The 24,068-nt window shown below is 41.7% G+C and overlaps 1 protein-coding gene across 2 annotated transcripts in view; it reads right to left on the reverse strand.

The window, feature by feature from the left end:
* The window catches only part of COLGALT2 (collagen beta(1-O)galactosyltransferase 2), a 74,687-nt gene that overhangs the window by 20,977 nt on the left and 29,642 nt on the right, over positions 1 to 24,068 (reverse strand). For both annotated transcript variants that reach the window (XM_067535105.1, XM_067535104.1), the window contains exons 2-4: positions 4,467 to 4,577; positions 2,421 to 2,538; positions 1,302 to 1,436 (exon numbers count right to left, since the gene is read on the reverse strand). In XM_067535105.1, the coding sequence (XP_067391206.1) occupies positions 1,302 to 1,436; positions 2,421 to 2,538; positions 4,467 to 4,480 (267 nt within the window). In that variant the 5' untranslated portion in view covers positions 4,481 to 4,577. The remainder of the gene's footprint in view (positions 1 to 1,301; positions 1,437 to 2,420; positions 2,539 to 4,466; positions 4,578 to 24,068) is intronic.

The following is a 24,068-nucleotide window of genomic DNA, read 5'->3' on the forward strand; positions in this document are numbered from 1 at the left end:
TGGTGCAAGCTGGCTGTGATCAAAGTCACAGGGCAGTGCTGACTTATGCCTGCTGTGAATCTGACCCCCTCTTTTTGAAATCTTAAAGGGATGTTACCACCAGGATACTCATGTATTTTTAAACTTTCTTTATCCATATGTTTACTAATAATAATTTCTAATAACAAACTCAAGAATTGAAGACATTTCGGATGCTGTCCTGCAATTTTTTACTTACGTGAGTAGTCTTTAATCTGTAATCCCAGTGATGTCATTGGGAGAATAACGACTTGCAAAATTGGCCATAGAGTAAGGAAGAGCAGGGAATTCTTTCTACACTTCTTTTCCCAGTAGCATCAATAAAATTAATAATGAATTTCTGCAGGGCCCTTCAGAATCTTAAAACGAAAAGTTGGGTAAGGGCGGGACTATAGAATTGGAGATATTTTTATGTATGGCTCACAGCAATTAAGGAACCTGAAATTAAATTTCCCTCTCTGGATCTGAGGATATTTCTGTTTAATTAATTCTCTTGCAAAACTCATTTACAGTCCAGGGGACATTTATCAATTTTGGAATCTCTCAGTCTCATTATGGCCCTAAAAATATAATAATTTCTAGTGTGTGCAATATTTTTGTTACTAATATGTACCAAAGCATAGACAGGAAATAAATTATTAGGAGTGCCAATAACAGAACAAGGCCTGATTCTCTTCTCACTATAAATCAGGACTAACTACACTGAAGTTAATAGAATATTGCACTGTATAAATTTGGTCGAAGTGCAAGGAGACAGGCTCATACAATGGAGAAGAGCAAATTCTTAATTGATTTGTGCCAGAATACTGGAAAACCCAGGCTCAAATTACGTATCCCTGGTATTTAACATCATACAGATTACACAGAACATATGGAATCTCCTCAAATAGACATCAGTGCAACTGTGGGTATATTGGTATTTTCTTACGTATGTAGTGGGATTGGGCCATTACACAGGATTTTTTAGTTACAAACAGCCTCACTCATAAACCATACTCAGTTTCCTCAGAATTTAGCCTTTTCTGAGGAGTCCCAGCTGAGGAGACAGGCCCTAGAAATTTGCCTGCACTCTATGTCTAAGCTAGAGTCCACTTTGCTCATTGCCGTCGCCTGTTGATAACACAAGATCAGCACCTCAGAAAGGTTTGTGGTATTGAATGTTGTAATGTCCACCTGGGATCAGCTTCAAGAACCCCAGGAAGCAGCAGCCCATTTCTTGGACGTCTACAATAATGGATGGCTGCTGAATTAATTCGAGTTCAGACACTGATGATGTCACTTGCCTGAGGGGTGATGCCACACCAGAAATTAGAGTAAAGAGAGCGAGATTCTAGCATCGGTGCCACCACGGTCTTGTTCTCCGCGATCATTAGGTTCAGAGTCTCTGGGTTGGTGAGCAAGTTATCTGCATCTATAAACTAGGGAAGCAGAAGGGAAAAGGGATTTTTTCAACACAAAGTAAATAAAGTCAATAAAGTAATAAACTCTTATAATGTCCCTTCCTGGGGAGGAGGTGGGCTGGATGGCTCACGGAACCAACAACAGGTTAGAAACACTTTTGCCTCTAAGTTACTGGTCTGAATCCAACCTGGGTTGACAGTCACTAAATTGGTGCCATCTGATGGCTCCTCAAAGGCCTGTGTGAAAGGAGTTGATGGGTTCAGTCCATTTCCCAGTGGACAAGTGTCCAATATGTAATATGTAATTAGCAATGGCACTAATTAGTAGCTTCTGTGGAAAGGCCATTGAATGGGAAGAGAAACTGAACTTGTTTCTTCCCCCTACAGGTGATTACTCTGCAGGTGAGGAGACTATGGGGGAGCTTTGCATTGCCAGTGCCCATGCTGGATGTTGTGTATTATGTGGAAAGACAGCAGCAGTTGCTCCTCAGAGCAGGCACTGCCCACTTGCTTGGAGTCTGACACAGCGAGATCATCGATCACTGATGTAATGTGGCTCAGATCACGCCCTTCTGTGCAGTTCTGCCAAACTTCTTTCCAATGTCACCAAACTTCACTGATAAAGCCTGGGTGTCAGCCAGCAGGACTCTAACCTATCACCAACAGGACTACCTTTGCTGACAAACATCGGTCCCAAGCCTGCAATCAGATCTCTGTGGGTGGATCCCTGGGCCCAGGCAAGCCCCACTATGGTCAGCAAGGCTCTGCCCATAGAACTAATTACAGTACTGGAGCCTCACACACATGGTCGCTTGCTGATCAGATCAGCTGATGACACAGGTGTTTCTCAAGCTGAATTCAGAGCAAAAAAGAGCTCTTCTTTTAAAAGGGAAGAACTCTTGGCAGCCATTTGGGGGATTGCTCAGAGCCATGAGATGGTTTGTTTCTGACAGCCTGAAAATGTTCTGCCCAACTGCAGTTAATACCAAACCTCTCTTTTACCATGATGTAGTCTGACCACTTTTCTCTCGCCGTTCGTAGGGCTGCCTGCCTGAGTTTCATCACATGGGTAAACCTGGAGCTTGGCCAGTGTTTTGGCCCAATTTCATCAGGGTAAGACCTAAGAAAGAAAAACAGTCACTGCGTCCTTACTCTGTCCATGCTGCAGCACCCCTGGTCATTTCATTTCCCTTCTGACTTCAGCATAAAAGGAAAACAGACAGTCACCTCGACCGACCCAAGCGGTAGGAGAGCAGAAAAAAAAGGCAGGTTCTTAGGAAAAGTGATTCCAAGTTTATTCCTGGAGTATTTACACAAGGCACCACAGAACACACAGTGCTACAGCATTTCCTGCCTCTCACGTGGCTATGGTAAAAGGGGATGATGTCAAAACAACTTCTCATTCAGTAGCCCAGAATCTCAGCCGAGGAAAACCAGTCTCATTCAGCTGAAGTCAGTGGAATGATGTGGATTTACCAGTTGAGAATCTGACCTCCTATCTCTACTCCCTATTAAATCTTAAGAGTCACATCTGTTCACATTACTCCCCTTAGCCCATCAGAGCCAACACAGCTAATGGAGAGCGATCTGCATTCTATTATGGCTTGTACATCATTAGCCACTGTAAACTGGGCCCCCATCCTGACAAATACTAACACTGAGCTCAGTGGGACCAACCTTGTGAGTAAAGTTATGCATGTGCTTAATTGTTTTCAGACTTGCAGTTTGTGTTCTGAGAGTAGAATCTTCATTAAGGATGAGGACGTGGGAGAGAGAAAGAAACCCAGAGCCAGATCCTCAGCTGACAAACGGATCAGACTCCACTGACCTCAAGAAAGTTGTATCAATTTACAACAGCTGAGGAGCTGGCTCCAAAAAACTCAGATTCAGTAAAATGCAAACTTTTTGTTTAAAAACAAACAAACAAAAAAACCTGAAGTAGGTTTCCAAGATTAAAAAACAATCCAGTGAAAAAAGGATTGTTACTGAAAATTAAGCAAATATTCCCCTGCAGGATTTGCAAGATAAACACCAGAGCACTATGTTGGCACATAAGACCCTGAAAGCGAAAGTGATTGCATACAAATGTGAATTTGGTGGCCTTGTCCAGCCTGGGAGAAAGGCAAAAAATTAAAACACACCACACAAAGGATGGAAATTAAATTAGATTTTTAAAAATCCTCTCACTTTCATAACATGAAATCTTGTTACTAGGTGAGGCTTTTTGTTCTTTAATACAGGTGTTAAAGAAGGTAGGACAAAAGGTATAGATAAGAAGTAATGGGTTTAATCTGCAGCAAGGGAGATTTAAGTTAGATATTAGGAAAAAACTTTCTAACTATACGGGTAATTAAATGCTGGAATAGGCTTCCATAGATTATGGAATCCCCATCACTGGAAGGTTTGAAAAAGAGGTTGGACAAACACCTGTCAGAGATGATCTAAGTTTACTTCATCTTACCTCAGTGTAGGGGGCTGGACTTGAAGACTTCTCAAGGTCCCTTCCAGCCTTATATTTCTAAGATCTTCTTTAAACTCAGTGTCCCTTTAAGTAAATGATAGGTTCCCTCAACATATCCTTCCTATGGTTTGCACTAATTCCCTGGATGGAAAATTCCTGAACATTTAAAGCCAGAGACAGAGTTTTGACAAGGGCTGGGAAGATAGAGCAAAATTCCCTGAGACCACTGGAAAATAAGGAACCAATCTTTAATTTGTTGTGCTTTCAGGGAGAATTTTTGGGTGTGCAAGGAATGCAGGCTTAGATGCTAAATGACTGAATAGAACTGCTTTCTGTTCATAGGTCTCCATCCAGCAAAGTCCTTAACTTTAAGCACATGAGCATTCGCACTGAAGCTAAAGATGTGCTTAAGTGCTTTGCAAAGACAGGGCCTTAAAGAACGTGAGTGTAAATCCTGCAACGATCATCTTAGTACTTCAATGTATTATAAATTTGTTATCTCCATTAAATATCAAGATTAATATTATCTATAATTATGATATTTAAACGCCAAAACAGTTTAGGAAATCACTGGCTATGATACTCACTGAGGCTCATCCATAGGCCTCCACTCCACATAGTGATACAGTTTTTGCACATTCTTCAGCCACTCTCTGAGGATCTCTGTGGTGTTATCGACATTGTGATCGGTGGCTACCCTGGAGAAATAAGAACACAAAGAATCTAAATAGCAGGCAGAGCATGAACAGGGCAGGACCAAATTCTAGCTCAACAAAGAAATGACCTCAAATGGGCAGACCCACATGGCGTATAAATAGTAAAGTGCACCTATACTGCTGTCAGCGTAGACATACCCAGGCACACACAGGCTTGGTCTACACTTACCCAGGCGATTCGGCAGCAGTCAACAGGAGTTACGCAAGCTATGCAGAAAACTTGCTTAACTCCCATCGACTGCTGTGCTTCTCTTCTGTGTGCAGTCTTCACTGCACTGCGCCGACGGGAACCATGTTCCCGTTGACGCAGTGCTACACCACTTGCGGGGATGGATTAATAGCATCAACTTCACTGACCGCTCAGACGATCCAGACAAGTTGATCTGATGGCGGTGACTTTGCCGCGGTCAGTGTAGACATAGCCTCACAAAGGGCTACCTATGCTGCCTTGCCTGCCATGTAGGAACTGCGTAAGTGAATGCAGTGGACTCTACGAATACGAGAGTTGCTCCCAATTAACACTCAGTCAGCTGAAGGGAAAGAACTCCTCACTTTCTGCTGAATGACAGGGATCATTAAAGACAGGGCTTCAATGAGCCATTCACTTCCAACTTGTAACCTGTAATTAATGGGGTCCTTCACCAACACTCCCTTTATGGACAGGCTGGGTGTGGAGATATTTGCAAAGTCACATGGGAATGTGAAAATGCATGTCAGGCCCTGGGCAACAATGCACCTTGCTACCCATCTGTACTACAGCCTGTGAGCTAAGCAAGACTAAGCAGGACAGGCTGACACCCAGTGGAGCTGGTACACAGGGACAGTAGCACTTCCCTTTTCTTGCTCCTGAGGGCCAGTGCTTTGTAACTTCATTCTGTTTTACTCCAAGTGTGAGTGAAGGTCACATGCAGCTAACATGAGGCAATGACCCCGATGATGGTCCACCCACCCAGTGGAGCCCATAGGAGAAGGCCAGAGGCTTCTTCAACTGTTTCTGCCACTGTTACTCTAGGAATGGGCTCGTGGAGCACATGCTTTTCTGGGGTTGCATGTGTGCACTTGTGTTGCAAGAATCAGGTATAAAATACCCCAAATTGGAATCAAATCTCAGCAGAGTGGATTCAGCTCTTGATGCTCTCTAGAGTTGAGCACCACTTTCCTATTGATCTATTTCTGAATGCAATTTACTATGATTGAATCTTTTGCATGAAACCTCACAGACTGAAATCCTGACTGATTCACAATAAAATTAAGGATCCCACAGAACTTTTTCTAAGAGCTGGAATTTGCCCACTGACATTGGGAAAATATCTTCTATCCTCACAGTCATGCAGTGTGCTGAGCACTGCCTAGTTAACATCATGGTCCCAGAGACAGACACATTTCAGTGGCACTACATGGGCAGATCCTCAGTTGTGTAATTTAGCAAAGCTCCATGGACTTCACTCTGTTGAACCTGTTGAGGATCTGCAACCTCCATATTTAATGTGTGCAGCTTTTGAGATCTTTCAGGACAAAAAGGTTTTAGGTATTTTTCTTAAAATATTATATGATCTTATGAGACACAAACAGGGTCTGATTCTCCTCTTGTTTCCACTGGTTCCATACCAGAGAAACTTTTGTCTCCAAAGGATTTACCTGATTTGAGTGAGAGGAAAATCAAGGATACAGATTTTAATTATTGCTAAATAAACTGAAAAAGAATTAACTAGCTTCAAGACAGTATTATTTATTTATGGGACATTTATTCCTGTTTAAAAGCAAGCAGTGGTTTTAGCCAGCTGCACCAATAACTTCAAGGGCTTGTCTAACATTTACAATCCACATCCCTAAAATATCAGGGCACTCTTTTTAGTGGCCCTGCATTAGAAATCATTTGTGTTGCAGTAGCACTTAGGAGCCCCAATCATAGGTCAGGCACCCATTTTGCTAGGCACTGTACAGAGATAGAACAAAAAGACATGCCTTTCCCAAAGGGCTTCCAAGTGTGTTTCACTGCACATTTTACAAGGCCTTAGTTAGTCTTGGCAATAGGGGAGGTTTTCAAGGGAGTTAGGTGCACCATATGGTCAAGACAGATTGGGTAGGTACCTAACACCCCTTTGTGCGTTTCACAACATCCCCCAATTTTTCTATCCTGCTGAGTAAATGGAGGGGACAAGGAAAGGGTTTGACTCTAGTTCGGAGAGGGAAGCTGAAGCTCTGGCTCTGGTGTCAGTCCAGCCCCTTTATCATCATGGGGCTGCTCTCTCACTTTAAGCCAATGCCCCGTGTGAACTCTTTCTTCACTCTGTCCTGAGAACCCAGCTGCCTCACACACAACCCAAAATGTCAGAAGTATCAACATTCACAGGGAGAGCAAAGGGTAGGAAATAGGAAGAGATCAAGACAGTCATTAGCAATGGAAAAGCAATTTCCTTTAAAAAAACCTTAATACAAGGGGCCATTCCCTTTCCCAGCTGTTGATCTACAGAAACGAGGACAGTTCCCTGAAGGCTGGAAAAGCAACTCCCCCTAGGAATTAAATGTTGACTAACTGAACAGACGTTCTTATGGGTTAAGCAGACAGATGCAAAGGCTGTGTTTTACAGAATTACAGAAACTCTCCCTTCAGCAGCTAGCTCACAGGTATATCTATAGTTCTTCCTTGCTTCCTCCAGTCCAAGCATGGAGACAGAATTCTGCTTACACTGTCTGTTAGTATAGGGATTCAACTACAGGAGCCTATGGAATTCTATAATGAGGTCCATAACTGTCCTCATCTTTAAGAGAGGCACAGCCACATAGACGACATGTTCAGTATGGCTCAAGACGGAATCTTCCCCCCAGGGCAGACTGAGACAGGCCCAGGGGTTTTTTCGCCTCCTCTGTAGCATGGAGCACGGGTCACTTGCTGGTGGATTCTCTGTACCTTGAAGTCTTTAAATCATTATTTGAGGACTTCAATAACTCAGTTTTATGTTAGGGGTCTATTACAGGAGTGGGTGGGTGACGTTCTGTGGCCTGCATTGTGCAGGTCAGACTAGATGATCATAATGGTCCCTTCTGACCTTATAGTTTACGAGCCTATAACAGTGTATGTGAAAAAATATATTTGTGATCTCTGTCCAGTTCTACTGGATAAGTGTCCTCTTCACAAAACCTCCATAAAAACCTGCACTAGCGCGCAGTCGCCAAAGGGAGAATGAGGGGTGAAATGGAATGGAAGCCAGTACAATCTTTAGGTCAGAGCAAAGAAGTCACTAGAAGGACAACTGCACCACTGAAGCCTATGCTGTACCTACTCTGTGAGTTAGGGGCTAAATCCTGTTTCCATTGGAGTTTTGCCAGTGATTTCATGAAGACAAGGATTTGGCTCAGATAAAGAATTTCAGCCTCTAGGACTGTCTGTCCAGTGGCATTTATAAGCCTTAAACACTCAAATACAACAAAGTTAGTCACTCCTTGGATTACACATGCTCGATGACTAGTGTTTTTGGCAAACCTTTATTTTTTCCAATTTAGAGTTTAAAAAATAAGCCATTCCCAACAGCTATTCTTGTTATTGTTCTCAGAACTATTTACATTTAAGACCATTAAAAGTCAGCATTCAACCATTATCACCACGAAGTGGAATCTTACCACAGTATACATGTGTCCTTGAGATAAGAAGTGACTGTGGCGTCTCCAATATCACTATCTGGAAACTGCTGGGAAATATTGACTATTTTATGAGAACCACCACATAAAACAAAAAACCAACAGATTTCTACTGGCAACCATTTGCCCTGATCCAGCTAAAGAAGTGCCAGGGTCTCCCTTATAAACTCTGTTTTTCTGTAATCACACAGACAATGTCTGCAACGGTCACCTTTCAGGAGCAAATGGGACATCCGGTAGGATTGAATGGCTTTGCAGATTGTTAATATAATCCAGAGCCTTTTAACCTCAGCTCCCTAATTCTAATGTAGAGGTTACTCTCTGATGGTTTTCTGTGGCATAAGGGAAAGGAAGTTGGTGGTCTCAGTCCAATTTCAAGAGGACAGAGGTGTCCAAATCACAAAAAACACCAGCATCATTTGCTCCCTAGAAATGGTTCCTGCCTGAAGGGAGTTGAGGCACATTGACAGGGCAATGTGAGAAAAGCTTTTGGTGTACTTGGTCTGTCCGGACAAACATGGACTAATTTTCTACAGTGCATGGTGATGCAGGGATAAATGCAACTGACAGAAGATTTATATTATAGTGAGGATGCACGGTTTCACACTACCCAGTCCTGATGCTTCATTTATACACAATATTCCAGTGTAGAGAAGCCTTCACTATGCTCAAATAATCAATATTTTAAAAATGCTTCCCAAATGCAGCTCAGCACTAAACAAGCCTCTTTTGAAAACTGACACTGAGCAAACAGCTTGATTTTTTTTTAAAGCAGCACTTACATGGCTGAATTGGTGTTGCCTTGACCCCAGCTTTCAATGGTGTTTCATGAATGATAGACCACTTTTAAATTCAGAATTTCAGCACAATTCACACCCAGTTCACACACAATTCAGCACATAATCCTCATTAAAATTCAACGGTGACCAGCAGTGAAGTCATATTAAGAATGGTGACTGGACTGGCCCCTGCGGGTGTAACATAGTAAAAAAAATAGCAACTCTTACAGCTATCTACAGACTCTAAATCAGGGGCACTCAGCTTCTGCCCAAGTGCTGCACTGAAACAAGTTTTCAGGAATTCCACCAAATTTGCATGCCATGGAGCAGAAGGCAAGAGCCCCTATTCCATGTTGATATGGCCATGCTAGCATGGACCTATAGCTCCCAGCATACAATGCCCCATCCTGATCCAATTGATCAGGCTGACTGAGTTGCTCAAGAAGAGCTGGAGCATTGCCTGCTGGGACCTGTAGTCTGCATGGCATGCATCGCTGTTGAAGAAGTCACTGGGCCCTTTCAGCCACCCCAGCCTTTGATCTACCTAAATGGTAGTAGAACAAGCATATACACTATTGCCAACCCCAGATGTTCAAAAATCATGATTCAGGCCCCCCCAAATTCTTGAGATTGGCTGAAAAGTCACAAGATGTTTAAAAAAAGGAAAAAGAAACTTGTTCTCCTGGTTTCACAAGCTCTAGGGTGCATTCTGGTCATGTTTTCAGGATTTTTCTGAAACCATGAGGGCTAGAAACTTTCCTTTAAAAAAAGACAGTAAGCTTGAGTGTGACCATAAGCACCATTCATTCATATCCTACAAACTATAGTAACAAATTTTCTACAAAATATGCCTTATGAGATATCATTTGAAAACTAATAACTCACTGATCATTAGTATTTTTTGGTGATATATGGGCACAATGTGTAGTACAAGTTATGGATATATGCTGGAATTACCAATAAAGTTGTGTTTAAAACCAGCCATGTCAAGGAGAGTTGGTAAACAGGTCTGCCCTAGACAAAGGAACGTGTATTTGATTCGCTGACCATCCCGGTCTTCAGGCGGAGACACTGAATGTCCATTTTTACATACTAGGCAAACAATGCCATTAAGCTAACAAGTGGGGGAAGAAAGAGCTTGGCGCATCCTTGGCCACCAGACTCCATGTCGCCTTCCTCACAGCTTGAATAAACTTTACTTTGAGGGTAACCCTCAAAAGAATCCATTTCAAAGGTGTACTGGTCTATAAACACAAGGGATCTGAATCTCAAGTGATAAGCAACTGAATCAACTGATTGTATACAATATTACCGTATTAGAAAAGCGTATAGAGTGAGGTCTTTTCAGAACACCACCAGTGGGGGGGTTAAGATCAGTGTAAAATGAATGTATTAACACTATATGAGGAAATATGGATACTTAATTATATTAAGCTTCCTGTCTATGACCAAACAAAGGGAGAAATGGGCTTTCCCCCAGGCTGGAGGGAAGGCAGCTATCTACCTGTCTCTAATGAAATTAAGCAAGATGTAACCAGAAAGAATTAAAGCTTCATTTACATAGAAGTCAGTGGGAGGATGGGAAGGCCACATGAAGGGAAAAACAGCATGAGGTCATACTGCCTCCTGAAACAAGTTCATTGAACTTTGGAAGATATAAGCAAGGACAGAAGTCATCTTTGGCATCCATCACTAGACAGACACAAGGGAACAGAGCTCTTGGAAGTTGAGAAAGATGAGTCCTTCAACCAAGGGAGGTGGGAGGTTTGAAGCCTCTGGAAACTGAATACAGGTGAGAAACCATCTCGAACAAAAGCCTACACCTTGCTAGATTAAGTTTTAGACGAGTTTTCGCTTTTATTTGCTTGTAACCTTTTCCAACTTTATTCCTTTTATTTGGCATCGCTTCACCTATGTCCTATCGTTAATAAATTTATTTTTACTATAAATCAACTCAGTGCTGGGTTTAAATAGAATGGTTTACTTACCTCAGTTAGGTTAATGAACTGTGATGTACTTTTGTCTCTTTACAAGAATAAATGAACCTTGTTATTTCTCTGCCCAGGAGAGGGCTGGACATAGCAGAGCACACAGTTTTGGGGAAATTCAGGACTGGGAATGTGTTGGGGTCTCCTTGCTGGTTAGAACCAAGGCTGGTGAAAGCCAAAGTGAAGTCTTCCAGGGAGGTACATCAACTCATCTAGATATGTACCTAGTTTTACAACAGGCTACATACAAAGCATTAGAAAAGTCAGTACAAAATATAATTTCATATAGACAATGACTTATTTATATGGCTTTATATACTATACAGTGAAATGTAAGTACAATATTTATATTCTAATTGATTTATTTTATAATTATAAGATAAAAATGAGAACATAAGCAATTTTTCAGTAATAGTGTACTCTGATACTTTTGTATTTTTATGTCTGATTTTGTAAGCAAGTAGTTTTTAAGTGAGGTGAAACTTGGCATACACAAGACAAATCAGACTCCTGAAAGGGCTACAGTAGTCTGGAAAGGTTGAGAGCCACTCTAGCACATGACACTTCAGGGTATGACCTGCCTGCTTGCTTGTAGGCTGGTTATGAGAGTCCCAGGCCGACAGCTACAGCAGCAAAGAATTGTAAGGCACCAAAGGTTGCAGGGCAAGTAGTGACACAGCCTCTTACTGGTCTGGACTGCATCCCAAGCCATATCAATAAGATATTTCCATAATAATGAAAGGTCTCCAGGAGCTGGGGCTTTAAGTAAAGCATAAAATACTGGGAGATGTTATCATGGATCTCACAAGAATGGACAAGAGCAAAGGGGAAAAACCCTTGACTATCATTTTCCCTTTTCAAAAGGTTCCCATTGACATCAAGAGGTTTTGGATCAGCCCTCAATGCTTTAAGACTATGGCAATAACAAGACTGATGATGCTCTTATTGAAGTCAACTACAAAACTCCCATTTAGTACAATGGGAACAGGCCCACTCTAACTATGGTAGTTCTGTCCAGTGCACTGATATCAGACATCTGACAGACAATTCCCTCAATTGAAGTAGTAAAGTGCTCTGTTTATGACTATCAATAACGGTAGAAGCTTTAACACTTCATGTCCTTTCTTTTGAAGTTTTGAAGGGGTTAAGTCAGATCATTCACCCTTACATTAAAATGGAGATTTAAAAGTCCAAATCTGGGTTTGGTTAACAGAAAGGTTTTGTGAAACATTAAACATTTTCTTGCAGGGCCTACAGCTCAAATGAAGAAGCAGCTTGCTAATGCAAGAGAACCAGAAAGTGAAAGTGACAAGTCATAAAAGTGAAACTGACTACTCTATTTTCAGGCCTGGTCCACATGGGAAATGTTACCAGTTACACCAGTACAGTTATACTGATATAACCCCTGCTCTTACACTGGAATAAGAGTGTCTACATGGGGAGTTAGATCAGCATAAACTATACTGGATTCCGTTTACAACTTAGTTTATACCAATTTAACTTTTCTATGTAGATCAGCCCTCATTGTCCAAGCTAAATGGAGTACAACCCCCGGCACCCTCAAAAAACCACAGATAGTGAAAGTAAGCAAGCCATTTAAAACATTCACTGATTTCATTAAATAACATATTACTGACAGAGGTAAGGAATAACATTGCTGTTTTGAATACTGCATAGTATTTTTAGCCTGATGTCTCTTTAAACTTAGTTTTTGTGTGTGAATTTAGGTTCTGGTAATTCTGCCCCTCTCCCTACAAAAAAACGAGAAGTTACAAAAAAATTCCACCACTAGCTCTTCACCCCATTAGCACCCTATTTTGATTTCCCAAATTATTTTCAGTTTATTGACATCAAGTGTGGTATGAGAGGAGCACAGAGAATATTTTGCTGTTTTTCACTACTGCAGGAAAGGTACTGTCGGGCAAAAGGAACACTGTGTGCCTTTTAGCCTCCCAGTTTCCATACAGCATTGTGTTTCATACAGCACACATGCTGTGGAAAAATCCAATACAAGTGACCGGCAGTAATTTTCCTACTACATTTAATATTCACTAACTCTTCACTTGGGTAGACTGGGAGGAAGAACTTTTACCAATGGTGTACGCTGTAATTTTACATTACATTGGAAAGCAGATTAACAAGAGTAGGCAACTGGTTTTCCAAAATAGAGGAAAGCGGTAAGAGCGTCTCCTCTTTTTTTACATGACTGCTTTTGAGGTTTTTAGATCTTTTACAGTAACAATCAAACAATGGGACAGTTAACCAAGGGCTGGATCCTGCACCAATTAAGTCAACTGGCATTTTACTATTCATTTCAATAGAAGCAGGGTTGAAACCTGGGGCTGTATCCAAAGTGTATTATATTCAATGACTCCACTGACTTCTATGCAGTTTGCATTAAGCCCCTAATGAGGTGCTGATGACAATCATACTGTAGAAGCTAGCAATGGAAAGGCTCTGCTCAATCATCCTGTTCATCTCCTAAGAGACTATGAGCCAGGGACGAAGTGTTCATGGAGGGGTTAGCTGTTGAAAAAAACAGTTATATAGGGTTCTTCCTGTTTGCAACAAAGTACTGAGGAAGGCTCCATTTGAAGTGTTTCTCTGCATACTCTGATCAAATATAGAGAAAACTGTTAAATGAAAAAAGTCAGTCACTTCCCAAGTTATGCCCACAAAATTTGTGCACAGCCCCCCTGTAGCCACAAATTGTGTATGTGACTGAACAAACTGTCCTTGGTAGCACACACAAATCAGGTAATTCCAGGAGCAAAGGGGTATTTGGATGTGTAGTCACCCAATTTGTTTGCATGCTCAAATCCAGAATTTGCCCTCCATCCAGTGAGCTTCAAATTTGGTAAGCCACTTGGCACAGGTCAACTGAAAAAGCACATGGGACAAATCCTACCACTCCCCAATAGGTGTAGAGTGCCTTCTGGCAGCAGAACCAACGTGGCAGATGCCAGGATTTGAAGATGCACAATAGGGGGTCTATACTACCTGCCTGGCCCGCCATGGGAGGGACTCTCTGCAATTCTGGAGGAAGGGGAAGGATTTTATAAAACCCGAGAGCAACAGAAATGTTTTCTAATTCTATACAAGCCATCAATTAAATTGAAACCAGGTTTTTATTCCATTTAAACTTTGTCCTCCAATGCACTAAGATACAGGAGGAGAACCAGAATATGGAGCTAACTGAGTCTGATCTAAAACCCACTGGAGTTAAGGGGAGTCTTTTTATTGACATCAATGGACTTTGGATCAGTCCCCATACGCAGAGAGTGAAACCCATGAATTTATGTATTTTAAGGCAGAAAAGACTATTATGCTCATCTAGTCTGAGCTCCTGCATAACAAATGTCAGAGAATTTTACCAGTGATTCCTGCAAACTGACTGGCTTAGTTTCACCACCCAACTTTAGCAAAGTATAATATGCTAAAATGAGTGTCACTGTTGAAAAGTACATTTGATTTTAAAAATGATTTATGTGATAATAATCTACAATGTTGTTGGTAAGAGATAAGGATTTTTAGTATACAATTTTAATTATGATAGTTTTAGGCCAACTAAAACAAGGTAGGTATGGGAGCTAGGTGGCTTCTGCTTCATATGAGCTGTCCAAGGTAACGGAGCCTCTAAACAGTTTGGATTATAAACCTGGAGCATTTACAGAGGGCCTGATTCATCTTTCAAATGAATGGTGCCCATCAGAAGTAACTCCACGTGTGTGAGAGGAGACGCAGGCCCAATAGCTAATATGCTGTCCTGATTAATCATACTGTTTATTTCTAGGGTAAACCGAGCCCTCTTGAAAGTAACCCAAAAAAAACCAAAAAAGCAATAGAGTCCTAAAATGAGCCAAATATGAATTTGGTTTTAGAATTCCCATAACAAGTGGTAAATAAAGAACAGACAAGTCAGTCTTCCTCCCTTTTCATTAGGTGTGACTGCTGCTGCCAGAATTAGAATCCCATTTCAAAAATCCCCAAACAACCAACCGGCACATCTCTCTGCAAACCAAAGTTGAATCTTGACTAGGACATTATAGAATGGAAAGAAACTAGAAGAGAATTTCTGGTACCTAAAGGAAGAAATACCAAAACATGGCTAAAGCAGAACATTTCTGAAACCCAGGAAGAGGACTTTTCCAAGAGCAAGCAGAGAATTAACAGGAAGCAACTATTGTAATTTAGTGGACTCATGCAAATTTTTCAGGAATATCACAGCTATACAACCTTTTACCTAGGGGTCTCAGGACACTATCCAAATAGTAACTAACTACACCTAAATGGGATTTTACACAGAGGGTAACCAAAGCCAAGAGAGGTTATGTTATTTACACCATGTCTCACAAGAACTCTGTGGCATAGTTGGGAGAAGAATACAGATCTCCTGATTCCCAATCCTTTACTTCAGCTACAGAACCATCCTTTCCTATTAGGGAGGAGTAAATAAAATTATCAAATGTTGATTAATCAAAATTCCCCTGCTCCCATCACAGTAGCTGTAGCATCTGTCTACACAGTAATATAACCAAATTAGTCATATGATGTTCACTGCACTTGCCAAGGTGAACAGCAAGGAAAAATGAGTGAAGTCCAGCTCTATGGACCAAATGCCCTTACTCATCAGACTGCGGAAGGGGCTCAGCTAAAGAACAATTTACCTCCTTTAAAATTCTCTTTGATTTTTGGGAAATCCAGTATTCCTTCCTGGTTTGCTAACACAGCCCGAATCCATTCTTCTGTGAAGTCACAGATATCATTAGTCCCATGGTTGTCTATGGTATCAGAGAGTGGTGCATTATGGGACACATTCAGCAAGCCAGGTAATGTCAATGGATTTCACAGAACTGATGAAGAGTTTTTAAAAATGTTAGCTGCAACTCATCAATCCCTTGCCTAGAGTTGCAGGCATCAGCTCGCAGGTTCCAGTTCAACAAACCACTTGAGTACATGCATAAATTCAACAGAAGTAATGAGATTTAAGCATGTGCTTAACTTTTCTCATGGATTTAAACATATTGCTGAATTCAGGCCATAATGTTCAGCATAACTTGGTTTTCACTTTAACACTTCACCTTGAAGTCTCAGGATAATCCTGAAGGAGAGAGTGTCTGGGTCTCAGGTTAATCATAGGGGATTGTATGAACGAAGGATTGTTAGAGCTTTGAGCCAGCAAGGACAGACACACTCCCCAGGCTGGGCAGTAATACAAGAGTATAACTTTAGAGAAAAGGAATGCTACACGTACATTTCTTCAATAAGCCATTTTTCATGTTCTTTAGCGGCTTGTAGTTGGTGTGTTTCACTAACAGCAGCAAAACATAGAAACGCGTTGTAAACAAAAGTGAGCATGATTCATATATTGAAACGCACAAGGGGTTCCTTGTTTTGGCACAAGGTGGAGAAATCGCTCAAACAGTCTTGGCTCTTACTTTTCTATTATTCCAGAGATTGTCATAGCAGGAGGTGGACCTGTGCCTGGGCTCGGTATGGAGGGAAAGATAAAATTAGCTGCCTCCCTAACAACCATCTCTTTAATATAAAACTGGAAAAATACCATTTTACTCTGTAATGAAGAATGGCTGAATATAGTAACGCTATCCACATCTTAAGGGGGAGTCTCAAAGAGCCTGTGCTGTGCTCCTGCTCTAGAGGGAGCAGGATGTGGCCAATGCATCCTCATAGCAGAGGCACTGGCCCCACTCCTGCCTATTCCCCAAATCCTGTTGCAAAGGAACCCCACACAGAAAAGAGCTATGCACAGCATGAGTGGCCCCACTATGGCCTCCTCAAACCCTTCCCCTCCTCTGTGCAGCAACCTGTTTCTGCTGCAGACAGAACCTTCTGGAGCTTGGCCCTATGGATACTCTTGTCAGGCATCCATTCCATTTCTCCGTGTACTTCTGTATAAAATATTTACATTTATTAACAATCGATCCAGGCCAAGGGTATTCAATGTGATTAAGCTCCAAGGGCACAGGTCACATCTCAGAAATAAACATAACAATGGCATCAATATCCCAGAGATAGCCCATCCAAATGAGGCCTCTGATTCTCCCCCTCACCTCTGCTGTGCACTAGCAGCCAAAAAGTGGCTCCCTATGCATTCCCTTTGCGTAAAGGAATCCCCAGGTGCAACTGAACCATAGGGTCTTCAGTCACTTCACTCCAGGCCCCCTTCCTTCTGGCTCCATTCCTTCCCATGTTCTCCATAAACTGCCCCAACATTATAAATCGTTCAACATGCAGATAAAATTTGACTCCCGTCCTGAAAAAAGTTATGTGCATGCTTGACTTCATAGGGATGGCACATGGGGATAAAGTCAATCACATTTGCAAGTGTTCGAAGGACCAGGGCTTTTGTTGACCTCTGAACCAATTAAGTTGGTTAATAAATCAATAGCTACCTTTATTAAAGCTCGAGGGATGGTTTATTTCCTTTGATGCCTAAATGAGACACTAAGCAATTAAACTGCTCAGATGAATAATGAAGTGGAAAGAGGCAAGAAGAAATTTGAAAAGATTTTTGGCTCTGGAAATTGAACATTTCCTGTTCACTTTGTAAATTAGTTACCCAACTCCCATAGATTTTCATTGGAAATCTCCCCCTAAAACATTAACAGGTGTTCTAATTACAGAACACCAAAAATAGTAAAATCTAGAAAACTGGAGTAAAGTTTCTAATCTCCACATATTAGACCTAATCCAAAACCTCACAGAAATTCATGGGAGACTTTCAGTTGACTCTGCTTTGGATCATGCCCACTGAACCTTTGGTATTTGGAGAAATGAGGATCTAACTCATTCCGTTTATGGGTTTTGTCTTTTTTTGCAAAAGATTGAATATTCCCCCCAGCTATCAAAAAAATGTAGGATACCTAATGCAAGTTAAATATTTAAATCTATAGCTAAATCTCATACATCTTATGGTATCAAAAATGTAACATTTAGATTCTCATAATATAAAGTGGGTTTTACAATTTCTCAGGGGGAAAAGTAAAACAATTATATATACATTCCCCCACACGCACATTCTACATGGTGGGAGTGAAAGGGGGGAAAACAGTTCCTGGCTGAGGCAGAATTTGCTGTGCTTGGTTTTTCTGCTTCTTTTTGGTTCCTCTCCTAGTTTAAGTTGAAGACCAAAAGTTTTATACTTGTAACGCAAAACCTTTTCTTGTTTCTCAAATGAGAGAGTTCAGGTCAATAGGGATATTGGCTTCAATACTGATCCAACACATCTCTATTCATCTTTTGATACAGCAAACTGTTACTGAAAATCTATTTCAGGATTATCTTTATGTCAATTTGAACAATGATATTTGCTGTATGTGATTAACACAATGAAGCTAAGCTTTGTGTACATTCAATTCTTTCATTAAGATATTTGTGAGACTCTAGGCAAAATATCCTTATGAATGGTGTGGCAAACAGCCAGTTTCTCCCTAGTGGGTCTCGTGCTTCAACCCCTTGTAGTGGGACAGGGAGTCCTCAGTAACCCTGTCTCCCCTTGGAGGTACCTTGCTCCAGCTTCCTTCTCCTGTGCTTCTCCCCCTCCCTTTAGGGAAGGCAGGGTTTAAGTACACCTGGACTAGCCCTTCATTGGGTCCAGGTGTCTCTAATTGCCCTGCAATCATCTCTCCCCTGCTTGCAGGAAAAAGGGTTTTTGGCCTTCTAGGGCTCTTTTTAAACAGTTTTGCTTTCTATTATATTCTATTATATATATATTATATAATATATTCTATTATAACTTAATCATAAATCTCAGAGGCTATACTATATTAAAAATAATGTTAAGAAACCACAAACACTGTAGTTTGCAACCCAAATATTACAGGATTAAGAAACTGATTACAAACAAAAGTAAAAGTGGCTTTTGTTGATTTGGAACAAGTAAACAAAATCTAATTAGGGAAAATTAATGAGATTTTTGAATATTCAGTTTTACTAATTAAAGGTTTACTGATAGCAAAAGGAAATGGTTCATTTAAGAATATATGGGACCAGTTCCTCAGCAGGTGTAAATCAGCATGGTTTTGATGTCAATGCTAGTTTATGCCATCTGAGGATCTGGCCCATGATTTCTAAGATGACAGTGTCCTTTTACAGGATATGGGTGGGTTTGTTTAGATTGAACAAATAACCCTTCCAAAGGGAAACATTCTGCTGATATACAATAACCATCAAAAGACTCTTCCTGATGTTTCACAGACAACTATGGCACTTGCACTTAGCCGCAAAGAAATCAGAAATAAGAGGATTTGTATCCCTCGCAGCTGTACAGGGTAAAAGAATTTACAGGGTGCTGTTACAATGTACTTCCAGAGGACAAAAGCAAATATAGCACCTGGAGGAGAGAGAGCTACTTCAAACTGCAAATGTGAAGTAAAGGAATGCAAGAGCAGGCAACAAACTGTGCTTCAGACAGAGAGGCCAAAGGGGTAATAAAGAGAGTACCTGAATGGGAACTGCATTAGGAAATGCTTTCATTTTCCAATCAAGACTTCCTCCTGAGTCCTTTGCAGAACACAAATATGTACTGGGTATAATGAAAGTGCTGGGACTTTAATTAATGCATGGTAAGGGACTTCTATTTGTATATGAACAAGCTGAGAAACAGATGTGGGGTTGTGTTTTAGGGCTAGTCTACACTTAAAACTCACAGCAGCACAGCTGTATCAGTACAGCTGTGCCGCTGTAGGAACACTTGTGTAGTCCCATTATGTCCTCAAGAAACAGCTCTCCTGCTGACATAATAAAACCACCTAAACGAACAGCAGTAGCTATGTTGCCGGGAGAGCATCTCCCACCAACATAGTGCTGCCCTCACAAGCATTTATGCCAGGAAAATTTATGTCACTCGGGGGTGTTTTTTTCACACCCCAGAGCGACAAACATTTTGCTGAAATAAGTGCTAGTGTAGACAAAGCCTCATTTATTTGAGACATCAGTGGCTTCTGGTCTTGTGAAGACTCCTTACAAATAACTAGCATGTCTTTTCCAAAACACAGCTACAGTCAACTGGAGAGTGCTTGGCAGAAACAAGCATATACATGGATGAGTGAAGGAAGCTAACCTAACAGGTGCTAGGTGGAGAGGCAGTTGGAGATAGTTATATATCTGAACTAAAAAGACATGTACCAATCATCAGCATGCTCACCTATTGCTATGTCTTCACCACCCAAAAGCTCGAGTTAGCAATCTTACTATAAAATCGTAGTGCAGACAAGGCGCTGCTAGTTTTTAACACCAGGTACATAGACAAGGTCAACCGCAGGGTCAGTGGGGATTTTCTGCCAAACTCTCTCCCTCTCCCAAAATCAGCATATTAAATATTTTGTCATTGCTGCAGGCTGAGGAGGACTGTGAACAATCTACTCCTAAAAAGGCAACATTGAGCCCTCCAGTCCTACCAGCCAGCATAGCATGTTGCTATCTGCTTCTATGCTCCAGGTGCACTGGGACCTGCTGAAAAGTGTGTAAGCAATGTTTTGTAGAGCGCGTTCCAAAACATGGAATAATTGCCAGGAGGCATCTTCCAGTCCAGCAGCTCTGATTGACTTCAACACTTGTCAGGCTTCAGGTATGCGCTTTGTCATGGAGTAGCTTGCAGAATAGCATCTTGCTGGATTTCAGGACCGTATCTATGTTACAGCAGCAACCCTGTTCCTCCAACCGCCATGGTGGTGGTGGCCCCAACCTTTCAGATAAATGAGCCTTTGGAGGTTGGGAGGAGAAAGCCAGAAAGTTTGAAAAGGCTGCCCCACTTCCCAGAGTGCAGTGAAGGTAACGCTGCCCAGCTTCACATAGTGACTGGTTTTAAGGGGTCATTGTTAGCTGGAGCATGGCCCCTTTAAAACTAGCCCTCATTCTCACCTAGCACATCAGGGATGTACCCAGAGCTCTACTGTATTCCACATTAAAAGCTACCACCATACCATCAACTGGTCCATCACTGAGGTGTAACAAAGAAGTAGGGCTCTTCTGTTAGCAGGTGTTGGATAAGGAGTGCTAAGACTACTAAGAAAATACTGTTTCAAAGTGAAGTGTCAAAACAAACTATTTAGACTTTTCTGAATTTTTTTCCACTTTTTTTTCCTCCTGCTGAAACTATTTGCCAAATTTGACTCATTCACAAATCGTTTTGGTGCCCCCCAAAGTGCATTTTTCAGCTAATTTACTATTCACTGAAAAAATAAATTTGCCCAGCTGTAGTGGTGACTCCTTTCTACTAACTCAGTGTGGTGGATGGTGCTTGTTAACTCCACCCTGGATACCAGAGAAGTGGAAGCATCTCTTCCGTCAGAGGTGGAGAGGTCTCTGCAGGGAAATGCTAGGAACAGCCACATAATACCAGGACAGGTCATACCTTTTTGCGCTAAAAAAACCCACGGGAGAAGGGCTCTGGGGACGAAATCTCAATGCTGTGAAAGGATCCTCACTAGTCCCTTATAGTTACATGGTGGGAGAGTGGAGATTTGCTCCCTCACAGAACATATATATAGGAATTGCCCACAACCCTAGCAAATTGACATGGATCCCAGGGATGCGAGTGCCATCTGAATGGAGACCCTGTGCTTTTACACCAAACTCTGGTCCACAGGTGCTTGAAACACTTTTCATTAACTGCACAACATCTAGAGAGCTGTCATCCAGACAACTATGAATACCACCAGCAGAAAGGGATGGTAACAGCCTGGTCTTATCTGCCACCAGATCGCAACTGGATGCTAAGGCTCAAGATGGGCCCAAGTAGCAAAGTTTGGATTCAGTTCCAAGTTCAGGAGTGTTTGGATCCAGATTTTCACTCAGGCCTATCTCCAGTTAACAATGACACTGGCTGGGGGCCAACTCTTACTCCCACTTATGTCAATAAAAGAGCTTGTATCAGCTTCCAAGGGACTAGAGAACATCTTGGTATCCTTGGGACTGGAGACGTTTCAGAACATTGCAAATCTTTGCACGTCTGTTGCAAAACTCTACCCAACGGCCTGATCCTGGGAGGTGCAGAATAGGTCAGTGTGGAGGGTGCTCAGCTGCTTGCAGGAAATTTTTGGCCCTTCCCAAGACCTGGCCTGTGGAAAGCTGATAAAACAGCTATGCGCTCCCTAGTCGTTGGCAGATTAGATCAGGCCTCCAACATCATTTCTGTTGGCAGAGTGTGTATGTCTGTGTGCTACTTGCCATTCACAGCTCTGTATGTATTGCTGTGGTGCAGCTGTTTGAAGAAACCTGGTTGGTGGACCCTGCACTGTAAATAAGCTCTCTCACCCATTTGCATTCACAAATATGACTCTGCATTTCTTCCTCATGAAAGAAATCACTGTTTGGGGATGGAAAGGGCTGTGAGATCTGATGGAGTACGTCCCAGTTGAACAGATTAGACAAGCAAGAAGTAATCCTGAGTGTTGTTGCTGAGATTCAGAGAACATTATAGCTACCACTGGGGCCCCGATATTGCAAGCTTCTCTAACCCCGAGTTTTGCTTAAGTAAGAGCTAGAGCATCAGACTCAAAGGCAGAGCTCCATACTTGCATTACATGGAAGGTAGAAGATTAAACAGGTTCATTTAGGATTTACTATATCATGTCAGACTATTGCCCCACCTAGTCTTGACTGTTGCCACCAGCTGTGCCAATACCTGATATTTCAGAGAAAGGCCAAAGCTCCTAATAACACACAAATATTTTATGGAGAGAAAATTCCTTCCTGATCCCCAATGGTGATCAGCCTGGAGCACAAGGTTTGATTACCCTTGTCAGCTTCCACAGTTACAAATGTTATCAGCAGTTGGAAAGTTATCCAGCCCTTTTCAAAGAAATCCAGCTCCAGTATTAGACTAGATGTTGTCCTGCAGCAAAGAGTTCCACAGATAGCTATACAAACCATAAAATAGTGTTCCCTTTTATTTATTCTAAATGTGCTTGTCTATAATTTCAGGTGATCCTTTGGTGCCATACGTCTGGGAGAGGATGAGGGAACAAACAACATGTGACAGATGTGTAGTCACATTACTTAACGCACTACTCACTACTAGAAGGTGCTCAGATACTATGATGATGAGCACAGTATTAAGAACTTTTCTATGATTAATATTATTCTCTTCATAATTTTCAATACCTCAATAATTTTCTATCCAAATTTTTCTCCACTGGGATTATGTTTCCTATCAGGGAAAGGTTAATCTTTAGGTAATGGACATGTGGCAATGGAGACTGGACACGAATAAGGAAGACAAAGCACTGGGGGCTCAGAAGATATGGAACAAGCATGAATTAGAGAGGATAAAAGTGAGTGGAGTCTCTTTTCTGATGCTTTTATCTATTCTGTGGTGACAGGTCCATCTCCTGAGGAACAGAAAATATTGATAAGGCATCAGTGTTTAAAAATAGCCCAGAAAATACACTAAGTGGTTCAGGACCAAGTGCGAACCAGGGAATCGAGCAAATGAGTCACCTGAAGGAGAGCTGCCAGTGGTGTTGTTCTTAAAAAAATTTAAAAAATAAATAAAAACAAAACAAAACCAAAACAAAAAACAAAAACCCCACCCACACACCAAGGTAGTTGGAGAGTTAGGCAAGAGCCAGGCGTAAGTTTTGCAAGGTATCATCATCTCCTTTTTCCAGATAGAGAAGAAGAAAGCACAGAAGTCAAGGGACTTTCCCAGAGTCACAGAGGACAGTCTGAGGCAGAATCAGGGACAGAACTCATCTCCTGAGCTTCACCAAAAACATCTTCCCTCTTCCTAACATCCCCCCACAGGTGGATATTTAGCCCAAAGACTGCGGGGCATATACAAGTCAGGCAGCACACAAGCAGTACAACAAAGCAGGGATGGAAACCGCTAGGAAGAGATGTGGCACAGAACCTTTGCAGCTTCTGGTACCTGGCCAAAGTAAGACAGAAAAGGAACAAAGGCTGAGGGAAGGCTGCAGGAAGGAGCAGATGGTCTACTGCCAACTCTAGTATAAGAAATGTCACATTTCAGCAGCAGGGCCAAGAGCTCTGGAAGAAGGGAGCAATATTCAATCTCACAGATAAAAAGTACAGAGTCTGCCAGT

Source organism: Emydura macquarii, unplaced genomic scaffold, assembly GCF_026122565.2.
Source record: "Emydura macquarii macquarii isolate MOO-44397 ecotype Brisbane River unplaced genomic scaffold, CSIRO-AGI_Emac_v2 contig_3477, whole genome shotgun sequence".
Lineage (NCBI taxonomy): Eukaryota > Metazoa > Chordata > Testudines > Chelidae > Emydura > Emydura macquarii.